General features: G+C 43.5%; 3 protein-coding genes across 7 annotated transcripts in view; 1 reads left to right on the top strand and 2 right to left on the bottom strand.

Moving 5' to 3' along the window:
- The window catches only part of LOC133495214 (poly(ADP-ribose) glycohydrolase-like), a 66,204-nt gene that overhangs the window by 20,341 nt on the left and 25,726 nt on the right, over positions 1-20,137 (top strand). For 4 of the 5 annotated variants that reach the window (XM_061809592.1, XM_061809591.1, XM_061809590.1 and 1 more), the window contains 2 exons: positions 84-221; positions 13,501-13,611. The gene's annotated coding sequence lies outside the window, so the exon portion shown is untranslated. The remainder of the gene's footprint in view (positions 1-83; positions 222-13,500; positions 13,612-20,137) is intronic. The other variant, XM_061809593.1, reaches the window with a different exon arrangement.
- Positions 7,942-14,578, bottom strand: LOC133496006 (choline O-acetyltransferase-like). The gene is given in 15 exon segments (XM_061811116.1): positions 7,942-7,970; positions 7,973-8,210; positions 8,311-8,448; positions 8,665-8,727; positions 8,887-9,028; positions 9,101-9,223; positions 9,296-9,424; positions 9,493-9,593; positions 9,666-9,835; positions 9,901-10,078; positions 10,845-11,025; positions 11,106-11,159; positions 12,121-12,239; positions 13,471-13,662; positions 14,567-14,578. Coding segments are annotated over 15 exon segments (1,869 nt in total).
- slc18a3b (solute carrier family 18 member 3b) lies at positions 16,338-19,632 on the bottom strand. Its single transcript, XM_061809595.1, has one exon. It carries the CDS (start codon positions 17,967-17,969, stop codon positions 16,386-16,388), a length of 1,584 nt encoding a protein of 527 aa, XP_061665579.1. The 5' UTR covers positions 17,970-19,632; the 3' UTR covers positions 16,338-16,385.

Raw genomic sequence — 20,137 nt, 5'->3', positions numbered from 1 at the left:
GAGACACAGCTTTTCAATATTTTAGGATAAGTAATGATAGTGGTGATGAATGCAAACATTGATAGTGACGTTGCGTTTGACAGGGCGTCCGAGCAGATGTCAGGGAGAAGCCAAAAGACAGATGTTTCTCCACTCCTTTCAAAGGCCTCCTTTTAAAACCTGTTGGATTTGATCAGGATGGGATTGGCGCCAACACAACGCAGCAGCATTTATTAACAAAGGTAAAAAAAAAAAAAAAAAAAAAACATAAATCCAGTGTCAGTTGGGAGGATGTTCTTCTGTCATATTTTTAGATCACAATGCACGAATTATACAAAGAAAGTGTTTATGAGAATAATCCATTAAAGCAGTGATCTCCAATCACATTGTTGTGTAATGCGATATCATAGGTGTGCTGCAAGAAATAATCCAATTTCAGTTAACTGGGTGAAAAAACTTTCATTTACTAGAAGTAATGTATACACTACTATGGTATTTAAAAAAAAAAAAAAGCAAATGAACTTTATGCTGACTGTCTTGAGATACTGAGATATGCTGAGATCTGAGTTTTCAAGAAGTCTCACGTAATAGAGCCTGCCACACAGGTTTTTATCCCACTGTTTTGTGTTTAAAACATATTTTTCCACATTTTATGACCATTACGGTGTTTGAAATTTGAGGCACCATTATACCTGGTTTGTGTAAAAATCAGTTTAAACCAACATACAGAAACTCATTTTTGTCATCACGGGCCACATCATAGTTATGGTTTCCATCAGAAACATTTATACATTTTGTATACAAAAATATATTAATTAAAGAACTTGAACGACAACCTTTGAGATCATAAGCTAATAGAATGTATGTAGTGGGGTCGATCTGGCCCCCTTGAGTTTGACATCTGTGCTGACAAACAAAAAGATTCATCCAGCCATCCATTTATTGTTGTAACCACTTATCCTCACGTGGGTTGCGGGATTACCGGAGTCTATCCCAGCTATCTTTGGGCAGGAGGCGGCGTGTACCCTGTACTAGTTGCCAGCCAATCTATGTCTTCATCATCCTTTTACTTTGCTTGTCAGTTGAACAAGAAAACCAAAAAGCAGGACCAGAAAAAAGCCAGACAGTATGTGAGTCTCCATATAGAAAAAAGCTCTCTCAAGGGCAATTTAATATTTTTTTTTTTTTACCAAAGAGAATCTCCGACAGAGTGGACCTCCAGGCGCCACCTCGCATCAGGATTGTTATGGAGCTGTCACAGTTAGGGTGACAGCACACAATGTAACAGCCCCCCCGCCCCTCACCCACTTCCCAAGGTATAAGACGGGATGTATTCGGAGCCCGTAAAGGCAAAAGGGCACAAGTAAATGAGTTGCTCAAGGCCTCCCTGTGCCTTTGACAGGTTTCACAGCTAGAGGAAGAGTTGAGTTGTTGCACCAAGGAAACGGACCTTAAAATCAGCAGTGATGCTGCTGGTCGACATCCTGGGTCGAAAAGGACCGCGGCAGGGCCTTCGTGGATTATCAGTTTAAGACCATTTCATTTTTCACTATACTACAACAGAGCCGTCGTTGCTTCGATATGACCAATGAATAACGAGACGGCTCTTTTATTTTTATAGGGTCCACTTGTGCAGCATGTCTTGAACATTTTCTGGAGTTCTCCTCAGTCATGTTCCCTAAATTCGTTATAAGGTCATTTTTGAGCCCCACCCAGTGATCCCACGTGAGAATGTATAGAATAGTCACTAAATATAACAAAATAAATAGCACGATAACAGGGCTTATGGGACCTTCGTTACCATGATGACTAGGTCATGGCGACATGTCCAGCGGCTACGTGTTCTCAACCAGTTCAGAGACGGAAGAGAAAAACAAGCCTGCAGAGAGATGATATGAAAGTATCATTTTGATATTGTCACTCGTAGAGGCACTGAAAATTGCAACTCATGCGAAGTCGTACGTGGAGAAAGTTTGTGCACTGGCTGTAGAATGTAAATTATATAAATTGTGATGTCATAATCCAGCAAATTCTGAATCCCATTCAGAATATGTAGCTAACAAAAGTGTTACTTGGTTTAATTTAACTTTTGAATCATGACAGCGTAAGCACTGAAAAAGTGAAAGTGAAAAATGTGCTTGAATTCGTTAAACTGTCATATAAGACTTTTAGAGGAAAAAAAAATCTCAAGTATCTGTCCCCTCAACAAAACAAAGTCCATGGAAGTCTATTTTGTGGCAGAGTAGACTATTTACGATAAGTTGTTTTGTCTTCCATTGTGTGGATACAAGAGCTGTCTGGCAAGCCAGTTTCTCAGCAATGTGGACTTTGAGGGCCCATAAAACCTGTCTGTGGTTACATATGAACCCGAGTCTAATCGGGCTTATTTTACAGCGGGACACATGTTCTCTAGAAAGCACCATCACTCCCGAGCCAAGTGGCGCTGGTCCGTGCTCGGATCTCGGTGACAAAACTGAGAGAGACAAAGCCAAAGCGGGAGGGGTTAAAGAGGATTCATTTCATTAGGATACACTTTTTTTTTTTTTTTTTTGCGGATAAGTGAATTAGAAACTCCAGATGTTCAATCATCCAAGCGCTCATAAAAATCTGAAGTTGTGTCTCCCGAGTGAGATATTGTCACGCTGCCTGTAGCTATAATGGTAAGATTTAGGATCCGCGGTCCTCGGTGACAAGCTTCTCAGCCGAGGGACCCTCTCCGTCACCAGATATTGCGCTCCCCAGCCGCTCATTAAAGATGGGAACCATTACTTTGGGCATGGCTCGCTTCTCGCCGCCGCCGCTTCATCTACCTTCACAGCCCCCTGGAAGTAAATAAACATAAATGAGCTCAAGAACGGGCAGACGGCACCTGGGCCAAAGCTGTGAAAGATTTTACTTTGGCTGTGTGGTTCATTACTTTCTTAATCTGTCTCATCATATCTCGTTATACCACTAAGTGGTTGGGTTAAATTTATTGAATTCCACATGATGAGCTGGGACTACATTGAATTTTCGCTTACTCGACCTCATCTGTAGAGCTTTTAGCTACAATTTTCACATGATCTTCAAACTTTGTTGCATCAGCACTGACTTTGCGACAAATTACCTGACAAATACCCGACAAATTGACTATTAACTGGAAGTAATGCCCATCACTTCTGAATGTTCTTGGGCTTGGATAGTCCCAACTCCAAACAATGACTCAATGAGTGAGTTTTTTGGGACAGAAAATATGAGTCAAAAGTGTCCCTCTCATTCTGACAGTGGAACTCTAAAAGGTTTGTTCTGCCAAACAAGCGACAGAGCACACATTTGCTCTTGCATCTGCTGGACCAGCAAATTCTCAAATTAATCGGCGGCGTCGCAGGCACTGCTCTGCAGAAGGTCCAAGAGTAATGGAGTCACTGGCAGCTGTGGGCCAGAGGGGGCCCTCTCTTTTGTCACCTCTACGTCCGGAAAACGCTGCTCCATCGGGACGGGGATATGAGGACAAATGGCCTCTCGGGAGCGAGTGTTTGCTGAAGCACACCTCTCCAGCTCTCCTCAGTCAACCCCCATCCCGAACGTTCAACACTCACGCCATCTCGCATCTGCCACAATGGCTCGGGCTAACTAGCATGCACGCATGCCGACCCATGCCTTTTTATTTACCGCCGTGACAAGCATTACTATTAGCTGCCTGGTGGCGCTTTTCACTTGTCAACCCCGATGAGACGTCCCTTCACAAGCCACGGCCAGCGCATGAATTTCTGGCGGTTACTCGAGATGTGCTCTGCGAAGAGGCCTTTTAATGAATTCATTCCATCTAACTTTCCCCTCACTGTCTCCTTGAATCCACTCACGTCTGAGTCTGCGTCCTATGCTCGCCGGTAGGCAGGCGATCGCGTTAACGGTTGTTACTCTGATGCAAAGAGAACGTTTATGCCACTGCCTGTGCGTGGTGCTTTTGTGGATGATTGACTCTAATGTCAGGGATGAGCGCCTGGCACAATCGTTTACCTTCTAAGATCTTCACTTCCATCTGACCTCTCGCAACTGGTCTTCACTTGTCTGACTTCTGACAACTGAGTGAATTGATGTGCAGCCCTTCAATAAAAATAATTACGTTGATAGTTGTTTTTTTTTCCCCCGTTGACTCAACACCTTGGCCCAGTCGCTCCTCCATTCCGACTTTTTACAGAACAACCTCTTTCCTGGGGGCCACTTAAATTAGCTGAGGTCTATTTGATGAGAGCCGGGGCACGACATGACTTGTCGCAGGACCATGGGGGCATAAATCATTCCCAAGAGCGGCGGCCGTGGCAGGCTAGGACGTCACAACCACTGCCCGAGATTTACGCTGCGCAGCAAAATGCAGCCCCAGCAATCTGGATTCTGTTCCACCGGCTCATCTTAAAATTGGTTATCGATCCTCCAATCGCAAAATGAATCATTGGGGTGCCAACTAGTTGCTACATTTACAGTAGCGGTAATACCAGCCATCTTACATCAGCGATGGATTGTTGTTCTGAAGAAAAAGTAGCGCAGTTTCAAGGACTGAGTCGGAGATGGGGGGGGGGGGGGGAGTCTACTTTGAGATGAATGGGTATCAAATTGTCATCCGGAACCTCATTAGGACAAATCCGAGCAGGTGCTAATGCTGACAGCCAGCTGAAGAGTTTGAAGTTATCTTCCATTGCAGGTGTTCACAACATATTGTGATTGATTCATTTTGATTTTTCTTTGCAGATACGAAAAATGTCAACATCCATTATACAACCCGTTATTTCAGTGAATTTAATGCTCAATTGTGTGTTTTTCATTACACCACGATGGAGTCTGTCAGTATAATCTGCTTTTCTCATGAAGCGCTTTATTTTTTTTTTTTGCTACATCGCCATGTGAAATTTAATGGGGATTCACTTCTTGCCCAATTAGGCTTCAAGATGGTTTGTAAATGTAGCTTCTGCCCTGGGAGTGCTAACCCCCCGCCCTATAAATGCCAGGGTGGCTATTATCAGAAATCCTTTGTGAGTGAAATCAGACATCTTAATTATATCGACTCTCTCCTAATTGAATAATTGCAACAATGGCAGCGGCACTTTCTTTGAAATCTCTCCTAAATGTCAATATTGGAGAAACAAGACAAAAAGGACATTTTGGGAGGAAAAATGTCAGGTTTTGAAAAGGGAGCTGTGTCATTGCTCACTGGCCTCTGAATTAGCTCGTTTTGGATATTATTATTCTTGGGATTTTGACTAACTGGCTTTCTCTTGTCCTAATTACCGTTTTCTGTACTGTTATTCATGTTTAGAGAGCTTGCCAGGATACTTCTTTTAACCTGTAAGTCATTTGTCAAGTTGCAGCATAGTCCTTTCTCCTGCAGGCAAACCGGTCCGGAGGGTGCCTTTTGAGTCAATAGTGGTCAGCATGTAAGGCTCAACCTGCTTTTTATTGGCAGTGGCGTCTCTAGGTGGGCATCCGCCATTGATCCGGATGTGAACTGCCATCGCCCTGTTGTCACCCTTAGCGTTTGCTATAGATGACCCCGGTTGAGGCTCTGTCGATAAAACTCCAAGGTGCACAGCCGGCCTTTTGGATGGTGAGGTGATAGGAACAGTTGTTTATCCCTCAGGTCTCTTCAATATTGAGATTCAGACTGGACAAGACTCCCAAGTCCCTCCATATAAGTATCGACTACGCAGGACGTTCAGAAGCAATATCATTGCCTTCTTTTGGAAGTTTTCTGCGAGAACAGACCATAACATTCGCCCTCTGAAGGACTTATTTTGCATTCCCCAAGGACACCGTTATTGCACCTTACAAAGAAGGCACTGGAAAATAGATGGATGGATGCTTTTCAAACGTATGATTGAGTCTTTTGTCCTCTGCGAAATGGATTGCCATCCAAATCCATCTTCTAAGCAGTGGACTGTACATTGCTGAAAGTCTCCCATATGGAAATGTAAATCAGTTTGGTGAACGGTGGCAGTGCGGTGACTAATTGTGTGCTTTTATGCAAATCCAGTTTCAATCAGCTTAATTTGTTGTTTTAGTGGCTGAGCGACGACAGAGTGACAAAACACAACGTGCGCTATGTTAAGAACAATTAACACGCAGAGATGTTTGATTAATAAAATGAGATTATGGATCTTAACGACGTATACAACTACAAAGTGAGTTGGACAACAATGAATGCTGGCTGAGTTGTTCAGTTTTTGTGGGGTCAAATTGTTACATGTTGCCTAGCCTAGCGTATCTGTACCTCTGCCTGGTGTTGGACTGCTTTTTGGTATCGACCTGTTTCCGAAAAAAAACCACAGCAGACATCATGCGTCTGGCTCAAAGTCCTGCATTTGGGTCCGCGTCTGCCCCGTTGGTTAGTGACATGTATAGTGGAATAGAATAGTCGTGTAGTGCAGTGTAGAATAAGCCTTTATTTGTTCCTCAGTGGGGAAATTCCAGGTTTAGACTAGTGCCTACTACAGACAAAGAGACAAAAATTTCCGATGAAAAAAAACAACCTTACTTTGCAGATGATTTTATTTTACTTCTATTACATTACATATTATAGCACATTTTAATTACACAATATTCCATAAAATACTCTTTTTTCTCACCTATAACTCCACATTCATCACTGGCTCAATATATAGTGCTCTGTTTTCATGTGTTACAATTGATTACAGTTGGATTATTATTCCCTACACAATCAATTATTGAAGAACACAGACAGTACATTCTTTACTTTTCATGATTCTGAACAAAACTCCAATAGACATTTACTTAGTACAGCTGGAAGATATCGTAAAATAGATTTTGCATCTCTTAAGGCATCCCTTTTTTTCTGAATACTCTTAATATATTTTACTTATTTTCACAGTATAATCTTTGGACATATAAAAACTACAAGTGCTTTCTAGGAATAGACATGCATCTGTTTTGTTTTGTATTATTTGGTTGAAATGGAAATACAAAAAATAACCTTGATTCTACGACAGAAACATTGCAAATTGTATGTGTACAAGTGCATGACACTAACAGGATGATCACACTGCTGCATGATTTGTGATGCTTGAACAATTGACTCACATTGCGTTAAACAAACTCCACCAGAACTACCCACCACAATTGTTAATATACCTCTAATAATTACAACTATAAAAAAATGCACCTTGGTCTTTAGCCAAATAAATATAACTGTAATAAATTGCACATACAGTATACCTTCACTGGGCTAACGTATGATATTGCACATTGACCCTAGTTTACAACAATTACTCGTACGTCTACAAAATGAATAAATTCCTGAACACGTGAACACAGTGGTTTGCCTCATTTACCACTTACACTGTCTCGCTTGAAAGTATTATTGCTATAGTCAAGAACACAGCTACATACACTTCTCAAGACTCCAGCACAGATCGTCATTTATTTTGTATTAGCTACATTTTTAGATTTTTATCGATATTGTGGCTTCTGCACATAGCCTCTTTGGCAATTTTAGTATCAGCAGCATCACATTTGCACCGAACTGAATTCCGCATATAAGATGGATCAAAAATGGAACAGAACGGCACATGCTCAGTGAAAATGTTTGGCACGTGTTCTACTATACACTTTATAGAGTTTATCAGTGGCGCCCATGCATTTGGTACCTGAACAGACAGCGATAGCTACCACTACGATATTAATGAACCGCGATTATGCTAATATAGTACAATACTGTACGTAGGGAATCACTTAAGTCACTCTGAAAGAAGAGAACATGGCTTTGGTTTCCTAAAGGCTGCGGGCCAGTTTGTCTGCCAAGCCAGGCAATCACAAAACTAATATCGAATCTACCAATGATAATCTCATGATAATGTTCAAGCCTCGACTGTTGAGGTGAAAATTAACTAACTACATTGCACAAACAATAAAGATCAATCTTGACACAGCTAAAATCTAAGTTTGTGTAGGTTTGGTTGAGTGGTAGCTGTGCTATGTCCCTGATCTGTGAGGCTTGCCACGCCCTGCCGGCCCTCCACAACCTTGGTCGTTGCGGCGTTGCCGCAAGTGTCGCACAGGTCCCTAATTTCCAGAAGGCCCTCGTTCAGCGCTTTGACAAAAACGGCTGAGCTCGTCTGCGTGTTCTCCCAGAAACTGGACACGGAGAAGATGATGTGGTCTGGTTGCGGGTTGTAGCAGGCTCCGTAGCCATTGGGCACCACAGGACCATAACAGCAGAACATTGCCACTGTGGTCGGAACCTGAAGACCAGAGGAGACAGGATGTTCAACTGAAGCACTCATTGTGTACTGGATCTTGAATTTTCCACCTAATCTCTTGGATCTCAAGAGATAACAATACCTGACTAGTGGACAGGATAAATTGGTTACTAGCCAGGTATGTTTCATCACAAAATATCTCGGGACGCTCCATGTTAAGCTCCCTGGCGCTTTTCAGTAGTCCCAGAAGATGATTGTCGATTGCCATTCCTGTAATAGCCTTAACAAAACATTAAAATATAAGAAATAAGCGGCATGGTCTTTAGTATCCATCTGGAAACCAATGGATTTTCTTTGATAACTGCACTCCATTCAGGACTTTGGCTGTGTTTGGAATCATTGTTTCTTTTCCTTATCCCTGGATTCCAAGCACAGTCTGTGATTTACTGATGATTTTTAAACCAGCAGTCGTGAAATGAAGCATTGTCGCACTTACTGCGATTGTGTAATTTGTCTGGGCGTTTATTGCATCCCTCAGTCGTTTCATTTTTTCAGTTTGCTGTAAGAAAATCGAAAAAAAACAGTCACAGGTTTTATCATCAATGTTTTAAAGGATGTCTCGAGGGATCATCTGTTTGGCGTGTTGGCTGTATTGCACCTGTGAAGAGAGGGCTTGATTAACAAACATGGGGAAGTAAACTGAGGAAAAATGGCTCACGGTGTAAGCGGTCCCCTCATCTGTCATTGACTTGACAAAAGCTAAGGCTTCAACAGTGGCAGAGCGAATGTTATCCACCCGGCCGTCCCGGAACCGTCTGATGGACGCGCTCTCATACGTGGAAACCAGCCTTCCACTGCACCTGAACACAAGATAAGCGAAGTCATCGCAACATCACTAACAGTGGTCAATAATTTGAAAGGGAATTTTTTACTTAAAAAATGCAAGCTGGAGGGCCACTTGTACGAATGCATCTGGGCTCATTTTTTGCTTCTTAATAAATTCTTTTCCATAATCTTTGAATGTGAAAACATCCATATCCAGATTATTCACCAGCCTGGAGGAAAACCACAAGGCGTTACTGTGTAAGACTTGGTTTCTCTGGGAAAATGTTTTCTTCACGGTTCACCTCTGGAGTCGCTCTCTGGATGCTCCCAAGAGTCCCTGGACTTGGGCGTTACATTTCCACAAGAGTCTTCTTGGGACCGGAAGCTTTCGATTGCTGGCTGGCTTGGTGGCCTCTAATGTGCTCCTGGTTCTGTTCACAACAACAAAATATGCATTTACATTCAACTTTTGATGTAGTCTTGTTCTGCAGCAACTTACATTTGTTTAGTCAAATATTCCGAACATTGCACCAAAACCACACCCTCAAACGCGGAGTGCTCGCACACCACTCCACATATTCCATCCATTCCTACAACAAACTAAGAGGAAGATGAGACTTTAATTGTTGGACCAACTACGTTTACGGACAGCAGATGTGTCATCGGCCTTACCTGCATCGACTTGTCATACCAGCGATTTGCGCCGTTCTTTTCCCACCCACCACCATGTAGCATGAGCAGAGCCCGGTTGGTATCAGTGGGCTTCATCCCAGTGGCCTCATCCAAGCATAACACACACAGGCAAGTCTCTATCAGAGCCAGAGAGTCCATGTTGGTTTGATCTAGAAGTTAGACATATTTGTTAGCGTGTGTTTTGAATTTTTTTAAATATTTGATAGGAGCACACCTTTTATCAAAATGTCTCGAGCTTGTGCCCACTCAGTTCGCCCATCGGATGTCAGGATACCAAAAGGAGGAGATCTCTCTTCAGCGTTTCCTGCCATTAACGTGATTTTCTCAAGTTGGGATAAGATCTCTGTTTCACTGAGCGGCTTTCTGTCAGTGACTACATCCAATGCGAAAAACTGTATAGAGAAAAACAGCCACCAGAGATCAGGCATTTCATAACAATCACATATCTTTGCCTCGTACATTAAAGACTCAGAATGAAAATGCTAAGAGTGTAAAGAACCCCAAATCGGTCTCCTGTGCTATAATCAGGTAATGTTGTGACTCAAGGAAGCTCTTAGACAAAGTGGTAGATTTAATCAGTTGTAATTCAGTTAACTGACGATGTCTCCAAGGGGATTGGCCCTTGTGTGTTGCAGATTGATGCTTGTCAGAAACATAGCCAGATGAAAACCCTGACTGCGGTTACTCAGTTGCTTAATTTAAAAGCCCACTTTATTCTGTCCAGAAATTTGGGATTAACCCAAGCAAACAGTTAGCAAAAGCACCCCAACAGCGCTAGTTAGTTTATGTGGGTGAAAACCAGCGGACTTTGTACAATTTGTTAAGAAGGAAGCAAGGACAGCATCTAAAATTGTCTGGCGATTCCCAAATGGGAATCGAAACCTGCTTAATAGCTCGCATTCAACACGAGGCGCACGTAATTAATTAATTAGCTCCATAGCCTGCTATTACGTGCCAATGTTCTGTTAGTTTGGAAAGATCATTCTCAATCATTCAAATCCCCAGGGGAGCTGTTGTGAAAAAGAGCCGCCTCCTGACTCTCTACTGAGCTCCGACATAGATCCATCAAGGATTTCATGTGTTCGTGCACATTGATGCATTCACTGGTCAGAAAGTTTGTCTCACACGAACTGGAGCCACAAATCTTAGTGCCCTGACCTGGTTTTTGCAGGCCACGATGATGTGCTCCGTTGCTGCGGAGGCTGCGTTCATGCGGACCTTAAGCGTGTCTGTCTTTAGGCTCGGGTAGCGGTATGAGGTAAACATGCGGGAGTATTGCTCCATGCACAGAGGTGTCCCAGCCAGCTGCCCTCGCGCAAACTCCACTGGGAGTGCTCGTCTGAGGAAGAAAGATTAGCATTCACGTTGAGAATTGCCTCATAATTTCATCACAGTATGATCAAGTTTTGCGGGACTCACGCATCAATGAGGGCCTTGTACTCCAGCACACCTCTGATGAGACGAGCAGCGTATCTGAAGAGTCCGAATTAGAAAGTTAAGGGGCCGAAAACAATGTCTCTTGCCCAGCAATCATGATGAGGTGCACTCCCGCCTTTTTAAGTACCGGTGGTAATCACATTAGTGGAAATTACCGGGCTACAGAGGGAACACTCGCATATGCTCATCAGTGTGTATGTGAGTGGGCGACATTGGCAACAAGAGAAAACACGGCCGCTTGTCATCTTTCATGCTGCTAGTCATTCGTCTTTGGCGTTATTACGTTCGGAAGACAGATCAATGCAATGGGGGGCATCCGCCGAGCACCACACCCCTAAATGAGGCCTGACTCGCGGCCTCGGTGGGGAGCTTAGTCTTGTCGCTCCCAATGAAATTATTGTCTGTGGCAGTGGGTCAAAGCACCTGCTAGTTGTGGTCTGGAAATATTCAGTGATTGCATCGAATCTGGTGATATTTACAACTGGAAAAGATTTTTTGATAAAAATGATGCTCCGTTTCTTATTGTTTGAATCCACCCGTTTTGAGTATCAATGTTAGCATTTTAGAATTACAAGTATCAAGGCTTGTGAATTTGCTTTGGATTCTGATACAAGGTGAAGGACGCTATACGTTTTGCTTTGTTGTTCAAGACCTTCTCGAAAAACAGATGGGTTGTCTTTGTCCGTATTAGTGGCCAGATATGATTCCCAATTTAACATCCTTTGACTTTTTTCCTGAGTTTTGGTAAAACACCAAGTCTCCTGTACCAAACCTGAGACTGAGTCCAGTTAATATATCAAAGTATAAACTCGACTTCACGGCAATATATCTTGAGCTATTAACTAGACTACCCTACAATAAATCACAACTATAAGTGTGGGGCAGAAACTTTCATTGAATTGCCAAAAATCCTACAATGATATTGAGCTTTAGATAATGTTTTTGGATATTTTCCAACAAAGTCTTTACATGGCGGAAACAAAACTGCGTTGCCTACCTCAGGGCGTCCTTATGATCTTTAAATGTTTGCTTGGGAAACACCATGGCGGGATTGGAGTTGACCGGTAGGGCCAACCTGTTGCTCAGGTACATGTCCTCTAACCAGTAGTCGTACACCTGGAGGATTTGGAAAAACATGTAATTTTTGACTCGAGGGATCATGTTCAGAGTAGGGGATTGAGCGCAACCGACTAGAAACCCCATTACGGTGCATTTCTGCTGGATGCAAAAGGAACGTGGGTGAGGCCCAGCCAGAGTGGGAGCTGTGATGGATATCACTGAGCCGCCTGAGTTGCGACCTGTCACCCAGAGTCTCTTAGAAATATTGAAGCAACAACAACAAATAGAGCCTCGAATAAATCACATTTTACTTGTCCTTTTTTCAGGATCATTACGTGTATTTATCATTTTAGGTAAAAAGATAGGGACGATGTTCAACTAATTGATGCCAGATGGCTCCGGGCTGATTTGCTAAAAATTGATTGATCCAATACAGATGACTGCTGCTAAGGACTGAAGCAAAGTTGAATGTATCTCTTGAAGAAATGTCGAAATACTGGTGGTAGGGATCAAAGATATGAAAAGAGCACTTGCTTTCTAAAAAGAATACTATCTATTGATCTTTGACTTTCTTAGTGACAGGTATTGTATTTGGTACTCACCAGACTTAATCCAAGATTTAATACCACCCCAATTATGTCACTTATAAAACCCATCAATACCATCCAAAAAGGTGAGATAACATGCAACTGTGCCACATCTTTTGGAGCAGTTCAGAATCTGTATTTATTGAGTCAAACAAAACCACAAAAAGTTAAACAGATCATCGTCACCAGAGATGTTGATTATTAAATGTATTCATGTGTTTCTGCAATTGATGTTGTGCTTTCTCAAGAAAAGTAAAGGCATTTTAGGATCTTTATATATCTTTATATGATCTTTATATCTTTATGGTATACAGTGATGCCTTGAGATATGAGTTTAGTTCTGTGATGACGCACAGAATTCAAATCATTCACATCTCAAATCACATTACCTCATTGAAATGAATGGGAATGCCATTAATCTGTTCCAGTCAATTTTCTCTGGGTCACCTGGGGGAGGTGTCAAAAACGGTTGGGTACCACTGCGCTATGCATTCCCCGCGTCTCAAGTTTGGCCTCACAAGTCAATGTAAAAAAACGTCCCAATGATGTTTCCCAACTTAATAAAACTCCTCTCTTGCATCTCAAGGCACCACTGTACGGTATAATTGAAAATTGAGTTGGCGTAATGTCAACATTTGATCCTGGATCGTAACAGAAACTGATGTGCAACACTGCCTTATTGTCCCAGCCCTGGTTTATACCCAGTTTTCCATCTTGTCCCTCCTTTCCAGGAGCTTCTTCTGCAGAACTTCGCCAGTGCCTCCGGGGGCTCCGAATTTCTCCACGATGGCCTTGGTTTTGTGGAACTGCTCATCCTTCACCAGGTGCCGCACGCATTTCAGGTAGGTCTCCAGGGTCTGCTTGAGCGGGGGCACGGGGACCTTGGGCAAGCCCTGATGTAATCATACGGGAAAGCAGCGCCAGTTTGATTGCTGGAGAACAGCTGCTAAATGTCATCATCCCCCCTTCACAACCATCTTCCAGTGATTGTTCATTAGTGAGATGGATGAAAGAGAGGTTAGTTTTACACATTAATTTGTAAACAGTTAATAATTCATTTTTAATGGTTCAAGGCCAATTAGGCGATAAATTCCCACGCATTATTGGGAATACTTTATGTATGAGTACATGTATAGTCTTAAAAAAAAGGATAAAAGCAAATGAATGATCTTTTCTTTCTGATGTATTACCATTTGGATATGGTCGTTAAAACTGACCCGTGCATCGGAATGTTCCAAGTTATTTTCATAAATTGGTCTTTTTTTTTTTTCCTTCTCTTTAACAACACAACCGGCACGGGGTGGCACAATACAGCCACTGGTCAAATCATTAGGTACGCTTGCAGCTTCCAATAAAATCCAATATCCATGACTTATTACGTTTCAAAGATAATAATGCTTAGTAATGCTATTTAGCAAATATAAATATACACATATACACTACTCGAAAAAATGTCTCAAAAAGTGGGTGCATCTAAATCTAGTTTCTAATTGTCCTAGCTGTCACTGCAGGTCGCTGGCGCAGATAGTTTAACAAAGATATGTTATTGGTCGTCAATAAATAACTTTCCAATTGAATGAAATTGGATCTCTTAAGGCACACTGGGTGGGAATCACTGCATTAAACTACCTAATATTGTTTTTCGGATGCACTGCAGGGGCTGTCCCGACTTCTGAAGTTGCAGTCACACGCTACACGTAAAACGTAAAAGTGGATTAGAAATAAAATACAAAAATAAGAAGTGGGGTGGGGGGGAAATAAGCATACTTCCGGGGCCGCTGCGTCAGTCTCTCTCACCGGACGAGACATCTTCACTGTCGGGCTGACTGCACGGAGCATGCAAAGGCAAAAGAAACTAACTTTAATCATGATAAAATAGAAAGAGGAGTCGAGTACATGTGCATTTAATCAATTTTCATGTTATCATTTGCTTCACACAATAACAAGCTTTGCAAGATTTGACCGTTATATTTCTATTAGCGGTTTATAAAATCTCAAATTAGCAGAAGTTTTCTTCTATTTTCTTGCAACAGATTAATCTGCCCAGAAAGTATATACTATAATAATCATGTGCATTACCGTTTTAAACCATCCACTCACATGCACTTAAACAATTGGTGGCAAAGCTATGGATCATGGGTCAAACACATCCTGTGAGAGCATTTGAGCCGGCCAGTCATGCAATTCTACAAGCACATAAAAAAAATTCCAATAATAAAATAAAAGTTACTGTACCTGTTCCGGGGAGGTAGATCAGCGAGACCCCTGCGTCCACTTAGCCGTATCCCATGTTAAGTTAAGTCCCCATCTTGGAAGAAGGGGAATGTGGGGGTTGGGGGGGTGAATCTAAGATGCTCCACTATGCACGCACACTGTCCGAGTGACACTCCACGTCGCGGAAAGTCCGCCGTGGAAAAAAGATGCTCAGAGAAGGTGTTTAGTCGGACTCTACCTAAGCGCCCCACTACCCTCCCTCCATCCTCCATCCCGGAGACATGAAACTCCTCCCATCGAAATCTATTTGTGAGGCATATTATCTACCCCCCCCCCCCCACAACCAACTCCTACCCCACCCCAACTTGCCCCCTCCCCAACATCCGACAGTCAAATTATGATATCAATGACAGCTAGCGCCACACTTTGCCCGGTCCACACGAAAGGAACCCAAACTATGTGGGAAGTTGCGTTTATTTAGTAATTTGTTGTGCGCCATCCTCTCGTTTAAAATTTGTGCGTGACCGGGAAAAACGTATATAATACGCTTATAATGGAGTTATAAATAATCGTTATAGTAATAAACCCCCAGAGAAACTGCTATAAAAAGCCTAAAAACATTTACTCTTTGCTCATGCTTATATTTTCTGTATTTTTTTTCACATACATTTTACATTCCATGTATATTATTATTATAAATCTGGTCATATTAATTGTTTCTCTGGCATGCATCAGGAAGAAAAGAAGCCACATCAAGTCTCACAGATCCAAACAGAGATTTATTAAACCTCACAGTCAATAATTGAACACACGGATTTATTTTGTCAGAAGGAGATCTGACTTGTCTTGACAAAATGCTCCATAGCGACACACACGTGCGTTCACGCACGCACACACATATCTCACACACACTTGAGCTTATTTTATTTTTTGTGTACTTTTTGAACATTGTGCATCTTGTGTTATCCACTTGTACAAATCCGGTTGTGCTGATACATTTAATTCCCGACGACAAGAAAAAAGGAGATTGCGGCAGTCCCTTTTGTCATATAAAACCAAATATCACCAACGAGATACTAAAATCTGACTTTTTCAAGTAAAAAGCAAAAGACTAAAAAATATAGATGCTTTTTTTCTTGTTTGTGTGTGTGCTAGCGGATGTGTGCGGTTTATATTTGGTCCCACATTGATCTACACTTTTTTTTTTTTTACCCCCCTTTTACAATAAACACAATGAAATTGCAACCATGAAAAAAAAAAGTCACACACACTCACGCAGTCGTGATTTCGGTGGTTGGGTGTTTTATATTGCACCTGACTTGGAATGAGACGACGTGAGATCCACACGGAGGATTTCAGGGGGGGGAGGGGTGGCGGGGTGTTTCGGAGAAGCTCGCCCGCCTCAGGTGAACTCCGCGCCGGACGACTCCTCGGACTGCGACCGCTGCGCTTTGAAGGCGTCGAAGCCGTTCTCGTCCACGGCCAGGCAGTTGCCCGCCGAGCTGTAGCCCTTCTTCTTCTTCTTCTTGGCCCGCCTCTCCTCCATGCGGATGGTGTCGTACAAGCCTTGCGGAGCCTCCTCCAGCAGGGTGTCCCTCTCCGAGTAGGACGGCCGCATTTGGCACACGCTGCGCAGCAGGAGCAGCGCGGGTGCGTAGAGGACGTTGACCAAGCCCATGCCCAGGTTGAGCTGCACGAAGCCCAAGTTGTGCACGATCTGACCCGCCACCACCGGCCCCATAGCGTACGCCACCGAGTAGGAGATGTCCGCGATGGCGTACACGCTGCCGTAGACGGACACGTGGCGCACGTCCACCAGGAAGGCGAGCGTGGGCAGCAGCGCCGTGTCCACCAGCGCGATGCCGAAGCAGATGCCGCACAGCGGAGCGATGAGCTCGCCGAAGGTCTTGCACGCCGGCACCGTGCACGAGCTGGCGCCGATGATGACCATGCCCAGCGCGCCGTAGAACCACTGCAAGTTGGGGTGACGCGCCGCCAGCTTGACGGTGATGTACACGCCCAAGACGTGCGGGAAGAAGGCGGGCAGCCACGTCAAGCCCATCTGCCACTGCTTGGAGTGCATGGTGCTCTCCATCCAGTTGGCGATGGTGGGCTCCAGGAAGGCCAGCGGGATGTTGCACACGGTGAGCGCGCCGGCCACCACCGCGATGTACGGGTCGATCATCAGCCGGTAGATGGGGGTGCCCACCGGCATGTTCTCTCGAGTCCTGTTGGAGAAGGGCCGGATGACGGTGAGGAAGAGGAAGCCGTCCGCCAGGCACACGAAGGCGAGCACCAGGAAGGGCACCCGCTTGCCGGCGAACTCGTAGAGAACCCCGCCGAAGGGAGGCGCCACCAGGCTCCCGAAGGAGATGAAGGCCAGCGCGATGCCCAGCGCCCGGCTGCGCTCGGCCTCCTCCGTGTACTTGTCGGCGATCATGGCGAGGCCCGAGGTGTCCGCGAACGCCGAGCCCAGACCCTGCAAGCTCCTGGCGGCGAACAACGTGGCGTAGTTCTCCCCGAAGGCGAAAATGCACGTGGAGAGAAACATGACAGTCAGCCCGATGAGCAGCGGGACGTCGTACCCGACGCGGTCGATGAAGGTGCCGCTCAGAGGGTTGACCAGCAGCTGCAGGATGGCTTTGGACGCGAACAGAACTCCGATCTGGACGTCCAGGTTGTTGCCGTTGGCTTGACCCGCGCCCGTGCCGTTGCCGTACGCGCTGGCGTTTGGGTGCAGGATGAGGTGGACGTGCTCAGACTGCTCGTTCTCCAGGTCGGCCAGGTAGTCCGGGATGATGGGCACGATGACCATGTAAAGCATGTTGTCCAGCAGCAGCGCCACGCACACAATCACCAGGATGATGCGCCGCTGCCGGTGCGGGTCCTGCATGGCGCTTCCCAGCTGCTTGGTGCGCGCGCTCATCTCAGACAGCTTGACCGCCGCCGACCTGGCCAGCCCAGACGATCCCACGTCCTCGTTCATCTTCGCGTGCTATCTTCTTCTCCTGTTTGAGTCAAACTGTGCAGGATTCTCTCATCGGCGCGCCGGTCTTGCCGCCTCGCCCCCGTGCATAAAAAGGAGAGCAAATCTACGCGCACGCCTGGGCTCCCTCCATGCTTCTCTTGGCTTCTTCCCCCCTTTCACGCGGCGAAGTTGGCTGCAGCTTGCTGGCGCCGCCGAGGACGCGCTGAGTCTTCCATCCTCACCTGTGGCACTTTTGCGCTCGGCTCTGACAGCATCAATGCTGCCTCCGTGGCCATTGGTGCTCATTACCCACTATTTTGGTTCCTTTTTTTTTTTTTTTTGTCGTCTCCTCCCCACCCGCCTCCTCACGCAGAGGAGTGACATCAGCATCAGCAACCTGCGCCGAGTGGACGCCTCCAATACTCTGCCCCCTTTATGCTAATTAGGATTAACAGGATTAACCAATGGGAGACTCCGTGCACTCCTTCATTATCATTCCAAGATTGTTTTTTTTTAAAAGTTGCTTCATTTTCGGAGGTGGCAAAAGTACTCACGCTCACGGGATGAATATTTATCTACTATCTCTAGATTAAATTAAAAATGTACTATGCTTGAAAATGGGAAAAAAAGTACTGTTTAAAAAAGGTTCTATATCATTTTAGTCGCGGGCCACACATAAAAAACATGAACCACCTCATCATATTTACACATGAAATTTATAAACTGGTAAAGTAAGGGGTTTTTCCAACTATTATTGTTTGGTAACGCAAAAATGCTTGTAATAGCCCAATGTTATCAATTATGATATGACAATTTGAAATGTTGGTACAGATTTGAACAAAAAATCATGGAAGCTGATACACATGATTTGCCTCCGCGGGCCACATAAAATCATGCGGCGGCAGCAAAATAAGTTAAATTAAAGCTCAGAATTATATAATACCCAAAGAATTGAAACGTGCCGCAATTTTAGATAAAAAATAAAAACTGCAACAGTGTGACTGTTACACAAAATCACACTCATTTTAAATCACATTTAAAAAAAACTACATAAAATGTTGATCAAAATTTTCCATTTTGCCAAATTTTCCACCCTAACTCCCCTTGCAAGACATTTATGTATTTATTGCAACAAAACTAAACACACTGGTACAAGAATCCCAAACTTTTTTTTTTTTTTTAATGAAGAAGATCCCCAACCTAAAGTATTGCTCAATCGGAAGTGTTATGTATCATGTTGGAGAAGATATTCACATTTAAATGGTGACCGTTATAATCCTATCGTGAGATATCTTGACAAATTATAAATTTGGTGAAGGTGACGCTGGCAACACCTTGTGGCATAAAATGGCAAATGCACACTGTAGCTGTTGCAACATCACTCTTTCGTGATCATAACAAAAACATGTAAAGTTAGAGAGAGATGTTTATTATTAGCTTTGCTGATAAGCAAGCTATTTGTGAAGCAATATTCATTTAAGTGTACTGGTTACAAATCTAATGCACCACAGTGAGATGTCCGTTTATTGTAGAAAAATTGAGAATATTAGCCCCTCCCCACTGCAAACTGTTTAAACATATAGTTAAAGTCTTTTTTTTTAAATTGTATTTATTTATTTATTGCATATAAATTGAACAATGATAATGTGGAGGAAGGATTTTTGGATTCAGCTCATATAGTTAGACAAATTATTATGGCCAAAGAGTCCATTTATTAAAAATAGAACTTTTTTTTTCCACGTTCACCATTTAGCATTGACAAGTTTTAGAAATATATATATAAGTACATGTACATACAGTACAGTATTGTAGTGAATTGGCAAATAATTTTTGGCCGGTAGAGGGCAGCAAAGACGACGAAAACTAAATACCGACCAGTACTGCAAACACTAACTTCAATTGATTGACAGATTTTTTTTCTCCCTCATCTGATCTGCGCAAAACATGTTCTGAACAAATTTAACTTCCAAAAGACTTTAGTCGCAAACTCCACACATTAATACATTGAATAATTTGCATCCCTGGTGAGCGTGATGCATTTGACTTAACGCTTTTGTGTTTTAGTTGCGTCAATAGAAAAATATTGATTCTGAACTTCTCTATATAGTGTAGTTGTGTGCCGTTAAATTGTGTTTTTGCCTCGTATCGAAACATTTCTATAATCTTAATGTGATAGTGGAGGTATT

Source organism: Syngnathoides biaculeatus, chromosome 22 (assembly GCF_019802595.1).
Source record: "Syngnathoides biaculeatus isolate LvHL_M chromosome 22, ASM1980259v1, whole genome shotgun sequence".
Classification (NCBI taxonomy): domain Eukaryota; kingdom Metazoa; phylum Chordata; class Actinopteri; order Syngnathiformes; family Syngnathidae; genus Syngnathoides; species Syngnathoides biaculeatus.
Note: the sequence above shows the minus strand (reverse complement) of the source record. Positions and strands in the feature narration are given on the sequence as shown.